General features: G+C 42.5%; 1 protein-coding gene across 6 annotated transcripts in view; it reads left to right on the top strand.

Moving 5' to 3' along the window:
- Positions 1–11718, top strand: part of Gpatch2 (G-patch domain containing 2) — a 170184-nt gene extending 158466 nt beyond the window's left edge. For 5 of the 6 annotated variants that reach the window (XM_029564373.1, XM_029564371.1, XM_008834814.3 and 2 more), the window contains one exon: positions 10969–11718. In XM_029564373.1, coding sequence (XP_029420233.1) covers positions 10969–11189 — 221 coding nt within the window. In that variant the 3' untranslated portion in view covers positions 11190–11718. The remainder of the gene's footprint in view (positions 1–10968) is intronic. The other variant, XR_003849810.1, reaches the window with a different exon arrangement.
- The last annotated feature ends 1173 nt before the right edge of the window (positions 11719–12891 follow it).

The following is a 12891-nucleotide window of genomic DNA, read 5'->3' as shown; positions in this document are numbered from 1 at the left end:
AGAAAGGGAGGGGTCGAGGGAATTCAAGAAGGTAATAGTGAGTAAATATGATCAAATACATATAGGTGTGTAAAATTGTTACAAAACCATTTCTTTGTGCAATTAGCAGACACTAATAGAAAATGAATGAGAAAAGAGACTTTCCTATCACATATGTTGGTTTAGACCCACTATGTGTTTGAAAGTTATGGAAAATTCACCCAGCTATTACTGCAGAAAAAGGTAGACTTCATGAAGTGCCTCTCATATACATCTACCCCTAGGAACATATAGCCATGTTCTAGATCAGAGAGATGTGGTAAGTCCCTCAGACCTTCCATGAGAAGGGCTAGAATATTCCCATTCTGGTTGAAGGGTCCCCTGAACTCTCTGATCTCTCGAAGATTGGAACATTACTTGTGGAAACAGCACAAGGGCTGTCCCAGGCAAGTCGTGACCGCACCTGTGTGGCGGCAGAGTGCGGGTCAGACCCTGGCACGCCACACACATGTGCAGTGGGAAAGAGCACATGCAGGGGTTGAAGAAAGGGTGACATGACTATGATTATTTCCACTAGGCAGTTTTGACATGACAGCTCTGGAGCACCAGAGGAAGCCATTCCTACAGAATATAGATATAAACCTTATACTTCAGCCTATTCTCATAAGCCAGCATGTTCAAGATACTGTGTTTCAAATCTGTTTAGATTATTTTAAGATTCGGGATTTTTATTTTGCTACTAAATTTTAACTCACGAGATTGAGTTCATAGGAATTTATTGTTGTGGTTTTTTTTTAATTACTCAAAAAGTATGCTACTCATTTTAAATGATTTTTTCAAATCAATGTGTAAATGGTTCCTTTCAAAGAGGAAGAAGCTGAGGTTATTAGGAAAAAGTCCTCAGTTTTAAATAGAATACTATCTCATGCTAATGAATCACTCTTAGGTGAAGATTATTATCCATATTCAAGTAAGAAATGCTTTCACATAAATACAATTCAATAAGGAGGTTATAAATCATAGATCATATTGTCCCTGGAAATTATAGTATTTAGATTCTAGAATATAGTCAGTCACAGACTAGTCACTTATTCCTATAAACTTCCCAAGTCCAACTGACTTACAGAACTATTCACACACACGAAAAAATATTATTGGGACCGGAGAGATGGCTCAGTGGGAACGAGTACCTGCTGCACAGGTATGAAGACCAGAGCTGGATCCCAGGCATGCATATACAAAGCTGGGCTTGGCCCCAAGGACCTGAACTCCAGGGTGGTGGGTAGAGACAGGAGGCTCACTTGGGTTTGCTGGCCACCAGCCTCACTCAGGTTCAGTGAGAGACCAGGTCTCACTGGAATAAGGGTAACAGAGTAGGGCACCCGGCATCCTCCCCTGGCCTGTGCATGTGTGCATAGGGGTACTGACATGGCCTCTGCCCTACACACATACATGCACACACACAAAAATATCCTTGCTGTGTTGCTAGGCCCTTGCTGGTCTTCCAAGAGACACTGCTTGGAGATACATCTGTATTGTTCCTTTCTTTAGTCGACATTGAATCTAAACTATAAAAATTCAAAAGAAGAAAACTCCCCTTCATGTGAAATAGAGAGAAAGAATTGAGAGACAGACAGGTTAAACATGGTTGCGTAGTCCTCTCTGACTTCTGTGTAATTTATCATGCAAACAAACCACAAATGTAGAAAGATTTCACCAAAACATTGCCATAAATCTATAATCAGGGACTTTAACATTTTCATTCCACATCGGGTCTGTTTAAGTTGATGGCTCTCAAGATAAACAGCTGTATATCATATTCATAATAAATAATATTTTTAGGAAGATTTAAATCCCCTATGAAATTAATAACCCCAGATCTGATCAAGGTTGCTGCTAACATAGAGAAAAAATTTCCCGGCCTCTTTTAGCAGTAGCAGTGAAGCCTAATTTAGTCTCTTTAGAAGGCTGCCCCAGCCAGCTGTGTTATCGGTTGTACATTTATTAATTGTGACAAGAACACCAAATTTATTTCAGTGCTTTAGCTTATTTACTGCTCTTTCGCCTTTGTATTCAGTATTGACAAAGTAAAATGAATATTGATAAGGTTAGATATTGATTTTTTAAAATATATAGCATGCTCTCTGCCTCGTTCAAAGTCGCATACCAAAAGACGACTTGCTAGCAAAGGGTGCAGATTTACTGTTGTAAAATTGAGGAGTATTGAAGCAAGGAGGTTTGCCAGCAGACTGCATTTTATAGCTTGCAAAACGTCATCTGTAAAGGTGAAGAGATGCAGCTGGCAGGTCAGAAAGGATGCTATCGACACTCCCTGGAAGGCTGCAGCAACACTGTCTCTCAGCTAGGTTTGTGCTAGAAGTTCTAGCTTATCAAGGGTTTGATAGTAAAAAGAGTGTTAAGTAGATTTGTTGAGATACTGTGCTTACGACGTTTAAATTTTTTCATTCTACACTACTAAATTCAGTGTTATTCACAATTAAGTGTTGTCTCTCTTGTTTTGTCTAGTTTTAACAATATCGCAATGAAAACATCCATATATCAACTGGATGCTAAGCTTGATGACCCGAGTTCCATCCTCAGGACCCCCATTATGGAGGGAGAGAACTGACTCCCAAAAGTTGTTCTCTGATTTCCACATGTGCACTGTGGCACACACACATGTGCACATACACACACGTGTGCATATATACACACACACACACACAAATACATAAATAATTTTATAGAAATTTAAAAAGAAATGCATAGTATCTTGTTATAGCTTTTGTTTCAAAGTAACTGTTTTCATGAACACAGAAGATTTGGGCAAGAGATTTCATGATAGTCTTTTGTGACTTCGGCTTTTATCTGTATATCCTACTGATATTTTAGCAGAAATAAAGCTTTTATGACTATTTCAGACAGTAACAGCAGGTTACAAGTAATAGCAATAGGTGAACATTCTCCAAAGGTACACTTTACAATAAAGTGGTACACACACAGTCAGAAGCTTTGGTGTGGACCACATGCTTCTTGAGGTGCCTGATTTCTTCAGCTGTCCAAACTTGGTTATCAGTGAGCATACATTTTCTTTTCTCACTGCACCCACAGGACTGCTGTGGAGTATCTGGTCTCCTCCAGCATTTCAAAGCAAATGGTTTTTTTTAAGAGGACTGATGTTACTAATTCTGAAAACCAACTCTTTCTGAATAGCAAAAGCCCAGGAAGCAGGCTGGCCTTCATCTCTTGACACATACATCAATACAGTGTGTTTTATTTAGTAAGAGTTTTACATGAGTCCTCCTGATCATCAGTACAGAGAACACTTGGGACAGGTAAACATACAAGACACAAACCCATCACTGTCCCTGACATATGAAAGACTGAATAAAAAGAAAATGCACAAAATATAGATTACCTAGAGTAGCTCAATGAAATGTAAAGCCATCTTTTCAGGTGTGGGGCCGAGACTGCAGAAAAGAAGGTAAATGGCCCTGGAGCCGCCCAGCACATGCACTCACTATCCTGAAAAACCATGAGATATGTTTGTTAGCAGCCCTATGGGAGACAACCACACGTTCCAGTTGACTTCCAAACTCCTCATGAGGTCAGAACCCCCAGAACACTTCATCCTTGCTCATGGGAAGGTGCAGTCCCACCAACCTATGCACTGGAGTGGGGGAAACACAAGCTTTCCTCTTCATTGCAAATGTAGCTCCTGCCACTGTTAGTGAGAATGTGAGTTTACAGGTGACACTGACACTGACCCAGAGAGTTACAGAGGAGCTGGTCGCTGTTGCAAATGCGAACCTCTAGAGGTGTGTGCCTTCAGCCCCTGGCCACAAACAAGCACGGCTAATAGACACCTGCTGCAGCAAGAGTAAGAAGTTATTCTAAAAATAGATGCAAAGGAAAAGCGTAAAGAGAACAGAAGTCAGGGAGATCTGCGCTATAAAATGACTAGATGAGTTAAAGTCTGATTAGCTGAAATATCTAAAAGTAATTAAGGACAAAAAGATGAGATATAAAAGAGAGCCTGGAGCTTGCAGGGGGTGAAATTCAACATGTTTTTTGAGGCAGAATCTCATTGCATAGCCTGGGGTGTGCTGGCTCTCATGGTCTTCCTGTCTCAGCCTCCCTACCACAGGGATTACAGATATCTATCTCCACAACTGACTGAAATTCAACTTGTATCTAGTAGAATTGGTATGTTATAGAGAGAGAAAAGATGTGCACTGTTAAAGAAAAGAATGCAAAATTTTTAAAACTGAAGAAAAGGCATGAATCTTCAATGTAAAGTCATGTCTAGACACATTGTAGTAAAAGCTCAAAAACAAACACAGAGAAGAACTCAACCACAGCCAGTAGAAGAGATGCCACCTACATAGGCGTGAGCTGCACTAAGAGCAAACTTACAGTAGCAGCATGAAGAGGTGAGAGATGTTCACAGTGCTGAGTGAGACAAAGGGGCCTAGTCAGCCTGGTGTTTTGTGTCCAGCTATATAAACTGTTATTCAAGAGCAAGGATGAAATCAGCCACCTTCAGGTAAAGACTGATGGTTAATGAACTTGAAACTTCATGTTGACAGAGTAATCCATATTTTAAAAAAATACCAAAGAAATTGAATGTCTTCATTCAGTATTGTCTAATACTGAATTGGTAAAAGTAAGAGTAATGGTGACAAGGGAGTATGAAGACAATTAATTTGGAGGTTGTGTGTGTGTGTGTGTGTGTGTGCCTGTTCACGAAGGTGTTTGTGTGTATGTACATGTACAATTGTGTATGTGTGTGTTCGTGACTGTTTGTATATATGTACATGCACATGTGTCTTTGTGTGGATACGTTCACAAGTGTGTGTTCACATGTATGTGTATATTCGTGAGTGGTGTTTGCATGCACATGTATGTGCATGCACTTATGAATGTGTGTTTGTGTGTGTGCACAGGCATGGGTGCATGTGGTGGCCTGAGGGCAACCTTGGTGTCATTCCTCAAGACACTCTTCTCCTTTTCCCGTTTCTGTTTTTAGGTTGGGACCCACTCTGGCCTCAAGCTCTCCAAGTACACTAGACACGAGATAGCAAGCCCCAGGGATTCACCTGTGTCCACCTCCTGTGTGTGCATGTGTGTGTGTGTGTGTGTGTGTGTGTGTGTGTAAAAGTGTGTGTGTGTGTGTGTGTGTGTGTGTGTGTGTGTGTAAAATAAGGCCTAGAGAGCCAAATTTGTGTCCCTAAATGCCCTTTGGTGTGGGTTCATCCACTGGAACCTGGTTAACCTCCCAAGAATCTCACCCTTAAAAGAGGCCGAGTCTCCCTTTCCCAGCAGTAATCTGTGGCCAGTAGTTCCTCAGATAGAGTTGGGGCCTCTTACCCACTTCCCTACGTCTGTGTGGGGATTTTGTCTGTCTTGCCCATACATGGGATTTGTGCATGCTCTCACCATTGCTGTGAGTTCATATGAACAGCTTCTCAGCTATCTGGAAAACTGTTTTCTTGTGTCCATCTACATCACCTCTGGCTCTTACAGTCTTTCTGCCTCCTTGTCTGCAGTGCTTCCTGAGCCTTGGGAAGCAGAGGTTTGATACAGGTGTCCAGTTCAGGAATAGTGACTCTGCAGCCTCTCACTCTGCATGTTGACCCGTTAAGGGTTTCTGTGTTAATCACCATCTGCTGCATAAGGAAACTTCTCTGGTGAGCGTTGAGAGATGCATGAATCTATGGATATAATAAGTTATTAGGAGTCACTTTAATAGTATTATCTATTTTGCAGAATAATATAGTATTAGGTTTTACCCTGTGGCTTGTCTAGCCACATGTTCCTAGGCCTGATGTCAGTGTCAGTGATGGGTTCCATCTTATGAAGCAGACCTTCAGTCCAGTTAGAAGTGATTGGTTACTCCCATAATATTTGTGCCACCATTGCACCAGAGGTCCTACCTTAGCAGCACAGGTGAGCCCTGAGAATTATACCAAGTGAAATAACCAGTGACAAAAGACAAATAATGTGTGATTCCCCTGATGGGGACTGTATAAAATAGTTAAATTAATAGAATCAAAGAATGGAATGGTGTGGCACATGCTGAAGTGGGGAATGAGGAGAGATAAATGGGCATAGAACTTGGGTCCAGCAGATTAAATACGCTGTGGTGATTTGCTGTGTGCCTGTGTACAGTGGTACCCAGGGTCAATGACAGCATACATTTAAACTTTTTATGAAGGTAGAGGTCATCTTATGTGTTCTTACTATGATAAAAAGAAGTTAAAATGGTGCTGAAACTGAAGAGGGTATATCACAGCTTGAACACAGACACATCCAGACAAGAGCCATACATGCTAAGCAACTGAACGTTATGAAATTAGTTCATGCAGGTTTAATTATAAAACGCATAAATGTTCAAAAATTTTGGTGGAATTATTAATACTATGGAGGTTTTTTGTATTTCTAATGACTAAAGAAATTTATAAAATTAAATCAGAGTTCAGTTAATTTTTTTTAAAAGCCCCACATTTTAAAATATATCAATATATTATAGTCAGGTAAGATGTGAACTAAAGGTAAAATTTGAAGTCCTTAATATCCTAGGAAATTTACTAAATATACAAGTCACTGGCACATGACTCAAAGCACATTATCTGTTTAGTAGCAAAAACTGTATCAAAGGGGGTATTAAAAAATTAAATAAGCAAGAAAGCAAAGGCATCACATTAATGAAAATACTTCTGACTTTTAAGAATTGTTCAACTCAAAACTACTGTCCAATAAAGAGTGTATAATTACGAAAAGTTAATATATTTCTAAGCAACTAAGTTAATTTTATTCACATGAAAAATATGTGTGATATTGCAGATCAAATAATTGAAACATTTGGCCAACAGGGGCTAGAGATGGCTCAGCAGTTAAGAGCAGTAGCTTCTCTTGCAGAGGACCTAGGTTAGATTTCCCAGCACCCACATGACAGCTAACTACCATCCATAACTCCAGTTCCAGGGGATCTGATGCCCTCTTCTGGCCTCTGTTGATGCCCTCTTCAGGCCTCTGTGGGCCTTGCACAACATGGGTGCACTTACATGCACACAGGCAATACAGTCATATTCATAAAATCAAATAAATCAAGAAAGCATTAGAAAGACCATTTGGCCAACAGTACTAAGATGTTCCACAATCTCCTTCTCAGTGAGACTTGCACTGCCCACTCCTTAAATTCTTAGCAGCAATCAGAAGTCTATGTCCTTAAACTAGATGCTAAGAACAGAATTACAACTCACAGTTTTAATAACATTGCTAATAATAGTGATATCCCTGCTCCTGTGCTGTCTGGGAAAGGAACAGGGGAAGGAAATAGAGCGAACTAACAAATGCCTTCTGAATACAGGGCAGGGGCAGAGGGGAGTGAGCTTGCTGTTCTGTGGGAAGCAGCCTGTGTCACCTCCCCTTGCATTGGCTGTTGATCCAACATCAATACAACACTTTAGGAGCCAAATTACTCAACAAGCTGCCAATTAGGCTTGCAGTCAGCTGGATAGATTAGTGGCTAAGAGAGGCCGATGCAAGATTTTCATCTCTTGAGCCAATTACGCAAGTGAATTGCCCTCCAACACATTCTGCAGAAGGTCTGAGGGGAGAGGGCCCACCGGACTGTAATAGACGCAAGCATCCGGCAGACGGGGCTGGGAACTGGAGCATGAATGGGAAGCCTTAGCAGGATACATTCGCCACGACTGCCCAAGCAGAAGGCGAGTCTTCTAGGAAAGGACTTAAAGGATTTAGCACTGCCAAGAAGCAAAGATGAGGAAATTAAGGTTGTGAGGTAGACTGTGCTGAGACCGAGTCGCTGCACTCCTGGGCCTTAATCTCATAAAACAAGGATGACAGAGCAACGGGGCTTGCCCTCCACAATCAATCTGTGAAAAAATGAAGTATCTGTTCCTCTTTCTCTTCTTCCACTGTTTCTACTTGGAAAGGCTTAACATTTAAAGAAGTAAACGGCCTTTTTTTTCCTTCCGAGTACCAGATACTGCTTTGATTGTTTTTAGGAAGATGAAAAAATTAAAGCAGCATCCCAAACAATGAGGAAGAATAAATGCTTTTCCATCTTCATGAAAACCCAGAGGTGCAGCGGCCACCATGGGCCTCCATGCTTCCTACCAGCACCTCAAACTCACGGTCGAGCCTCAGCGAGCACCTTGCTAGCAGTGTCCACGGTGTCTACAGTGATGCTTTAAATGGCCTCATATTTTTCCTGAATTTTTTTTAATTAAGGTGAATTCCTGCATGCTGCTGTTCCCCAAAACGCGTGTCACCAGACGCGTCACCAGGGCAGCGTCAGGCCTCTGACCTGAGTTAGGCTTACAGAGTGAATTAAATTAGCTCCTGGCACTCACTTAAAAACCAGTGCTGGGAAGGTCTGCCAGTGGAGGGTCCACCCTGAACGATACCTGGTCAGCAGCTGCTCCACGGGGTCAGGATGACCACCTTACTTGCTATTTTGAAATAAAAATTGCTTTTTTGCTGTATTTACCAAAATTTGACCAAAGGTTTTTATTTATTGTTTTGTAACTAAGAGGTCCATTTTTTATTCTCTCTCTCCTCTCTCTCCACACAGCCTCATAAACAAAGACTTTGCATACTGATAAAGCAGTAAGTGATGTTAGCTAAGAAATTTTCTTTGACATCAGTTATTGCAATTCAAGCTGCAAGTTATAGAAGGGTTTTTCTGCACCATGTTAAGGTATTTGTTTCTTTCAACCCTGGACATTGAACCCAGGGCCTGGCACATGCTAGACAAGCGCACTGCCACTGAGCTGTGTTCCCAGTCCTCAGATCCTTGTTTCAGTTAACCAAAAATCCATTCGATAACTAATTATTGTGGTAGCCCAAAACAGACAGGGCAAGAAAGAAGAGAGATAACTAGTACGTAGCTAATATAAAACCCAGAGGGAATTGTATAAGTCTAAAAACTTACTGAAAAATTATACTTACAGTATCTCTACATGACTCCATGAGTATAGCTGAAGGTTACATAACAAGAAACAGTGTCAGGCAGGAGAAACCTTCCTTTGAGTTGTTGGCCAGGGTAGACCAAGAGACTCCCAAAATTACACAGGCTATTGCCACAGTCCTTGATTGCCTCCCAGAACTTGATGGTAAGACCCTATTGCTGAAAATAGGACATACTTTGGACACAGAATTTGGAACAACGGAGCTGTAATTGACTTGGAAGCCACCTCCCCTTGTCAGGCGCTTCTGTCGGGCGCTTCCCGACAGGTACGGCACAGGGGGAGAGGCCAGGACCAGCCTGGGTTCCTCTCTTAGGGGATGGTGAGGGTCGGCGACTCAAAAACCACACCGAGTCGGGAGTCTTGTCGAGGCAGGAACTCACTTTATTGCGTCAGGCATTACCTTATATAGTTTAAGCAAAAAGGGGTGTGGAAAAGGGAAGGGCAAAGGTGTATGTCATCTGGGGCAATGGCTGTGAGCCACTGGAAATTGGCCATGCCAGCTGTGACTGGGGAGAGGCAGTCCGAGAGGTCAGGCCCTGCTGAGTCACCTCCACGAGGAAGTGACCGGCCAGAGACAGGTCACCAAACTTTAGTCAGGCTCAGGAAGTTACAATAGGCCTCGTCATAAGTTATGCCACAATTATGAGGGTCCCAGAGACCCAACATCCCCTGAAGGCAGCTCTCATAGCTTTGGAGAGTACTGTGCAAGCTGGTAAGGGAGAACATCAATCAGTGATCCAATCCCAGCTTCAAGCTTAGAAAACACATCAGTGACCAACACAGCAAACAACATTGGTGCAGCAGTGGCACTTTTATCTTGGGGGTAATCAACAGCTGCCTAATTGGACTTAAAGCTCACTCAGTGGGAGGAAACGCATGTCTGGTACTGTAAACCTAGCCAAATGCACATAGCTTGAGAGGTCATAGATCTTAGAGAAAATTCCAAGGCTGTCGCATCCCTAGACAAATGTAATTTCTTACTATGTGCAAAACACGGATCCTTCACTTTACAGACAAGTATCCCGGTCACCATCCATCAAAGAAGCTTCTTTTTCATGAGACAGATAATTACAGTTCCACAACTGGGCACACAGAGATTGTGAACTTCCCAAGTCTAAGTAGCACATCTAGGATGCAACCTCTACACCTAAGGTTCATGGAACATAGAACAAGGGGTACAGAGAACACTAATGTATCTTTCAACTCTCATCAGTGAAGCTCCTCATGCAGCAGAGGGCCAGGAATGTATAAGGTCACAGATGGCCAAAACTCAGAGACTAAGAGTCTGCAGAGCGTGGGTCCTTGGACAGGACTCCTCTACTAAAATCCCCCCACCCAGGGCTCAGGGACCATTGGGGAACAGAGGGCCAGCCAGTCTAACCAATCGGTAAGCTCCAGGTTCAGTGAGACCCTGTGTCAGAGTGAAATGGAGACTGATCAAGGAGGACACTTCCTTTGCAGGTGTGCACACATGTACATGTGCAGACAGCACGCACACATGCACACCTGCACACACATCCCACTCACGGATGGTAAATTCCTAGGAATTCGGGGGCCTCCAGCCATGCTTCACTCTGGTTTTATCTGGTTTTAGTTTTGATTTTGTTACCTGGCATATGTAAGGTATTGAGGTATAAGTTGGCATTTTTTTTACCATGATCCATGAAGCTGACGTGACAATGAAAACAAAGCCAGTTTTAGAATACTTGATGGGAAGTACATGAACTCCTCTGTTCCTGTGACTGTGTAGATGGACAGTGGGCAGCCTTTGAGGGATAAGGAAATGAGAGCCCAGGGAGGTTAGGTAACTTACCCAGTACTAGCAGGTACGCGCGGAATTTCTCTCATCCTTTGTGGTAGACCACAGTAAGTACCCAGACAGGGGTGGACAGTTCTCTCTGGGCCCTTGATGATGTAAAACTCAGGAGCTCTTCTTTCTTATGCTCTAGGTAGTAGATGTTCACCTGTGTGTCATCTCTTCTCATTTCAGGAATTGTGGGTGAAGACGCCCAGCCGATCATGGAGAACAACATCGGGAACCGCATGCTTCAGAATATGGGCTGGACACCCGGGTCGGGCCTCGGGCGAGATGGCAAAGGGATCTCGGAGCCAATTCAAGCCATACAGAGGCCAAAAGGGTTAGGGCTTGGATTTCCTCTACCAAAAAGCACCCCCACCGGCACTGCCCCCACTTCAGGAAAGCCCACCTAAGAACAGCAGCAAAGAACCTTGACCATGTCTACTCCCTTGTCCCATTGTTCAAAGCTGACCATAGTTTTGGGTTTTGAAGCCGAACTTCACATTGTCTGAAGTTATCCTTCCAACTTGCAGAGTCCGCCACAGTGGCAGAAATGGGGTTCCCTCATGGTGCTCAAGAATGAACCTCACCCCTTGCGTTTCCTCAGTTATTTCCAGCAGTTTCTAGGTACAACGAACAGTTGGTCTCTCTTATTTATTTTGGCCTTAGGTGTTGCTCTTTCTACCACTTTGCTATATCCGTGCATGTATGCCGTACCCCAGCAAACGTGAGCATTCCGCCTGACTAGAAAGGATCACGTTTCTGATGCTATCACTGGGTAGTTCTGACTTCCCATCAGGACCTGGGAAAGGCTTGATAGCCTCACATTCCTTGACTCAGGCTCTCCTGAGCATGTCCTAACTGATGCCTGTTAATTTGCTACCTTTGGACAATGTAGCATGACTTTACAGTGGACAAACAGCAATCATTGTTTCCCTTGGATGTTCTGACAAAAACCTCATCATCATCTTCACCAGAGTGCCCTCAACATTAATGCAGATTTTATAAATGTTACCTCATTTAAAACAAAGTAATTATTAGAAGAAAAGTGTATTTTTGAAATTCACTATGACTGAACTGTAAATTCTGCTCCTCCTGATGTCTACCTCTCTTTGTGAAGGCTGGTATTTTTTAAAGATCAACTGAAAGATAGAGAAAGGTGATTTCAGGTTTTAAATACGGAAGTAAATTATTAGACTATTTTATTTGAAGATTTAAGTGGCTTCCCCAAGAACTTGGATGTCTGGCAGTGGTCTAAACAAGTAAACAACAGAATGAGGGTCTCCAGTCTTGTTCAGGTCTAAGCCCTCACTTCAGAATCAAGCAAACCAGTATTTTTATTCCATTCCAGTACTGAGTTATTTCCGAATCATTTGTATTGCCATAGTTTCTGAATTACTCTTTGTACAGAAAATACTGACTTGTCATAATTATTTTAAAACCCAATAATTATTAGTACTTGCAGTGGCCTTCAGTGGTCTAGTAAAGGTCAAGATAACCCACATGAATGTGTCCTTGAAGGAGGCAATCTGAACTTCAGTTTGTAAATTGCCAAAAATAGTTGTTTATATAAGACAGTAGAGTCAGGCAGACAGCAGGCCTTTCTCAGGTGGTCCCCTGACAAAAATTCTGACCCGCTGGTTTGTGGAATGGCCACATCTTTTAGGAATTGTGATCTTTCCTGGGAGTACCGTGGTAAGAAGGTGGGCTAGTAGGACAGGAGAGGAGCCCCCACCTGGTCAGTAGCTCTTAGGTAAAGCAATGCTTCTGTATGATTAATTTGTACAAGTTTGTCACTAGAAATTTACCATTTTTAAGTGATTTTCTAAATGCTTCTTTATGTCAGAGAGAAGGTAGGAGAGGTGTGTTGAAGTTTTAAAACTTTTTTGTACCTGTGTATTGTACTACAGGGTCTATTCTGAAGTTGGTTGTTTCATTTCCTTACCTGGAGGTCTTGTAAAACCCTAGAATTTTCAGAGGCCCAGTTTTGAGCCACTAGTGAACAGTGAAGTCATTGGAAGGTTGGTTCCAGCTTCTGAGAACGTGGCTGCCAGTGCACTTTTTCCATGTTCTGTGGATGCAAGGCCAGTCCAGGGAAGACGATCAGCATACCCT

This window comes from Nannospalax galili, unplaced genomic scaffold (genome assembly GCF_000622305.1).
Source record: "Nannospalax galili isolate Female #2095 unplaced genomic scaffold, S.galili_v1.0 scaffold657, whole genome shotgun sequence".
Taxonomy (NCBI): domain Eukaryota; kingdom Metazoa; phylum Chordata; class Mammalia; order Rodentia; family Spalacidae; genus Nannospalax; species Nannospalax galili.
The sequence above is the reverse complement of the archived record's forward strand: the minus strand, read 5'-3'. Positions and strand labels throughout refer to the sequence as shown.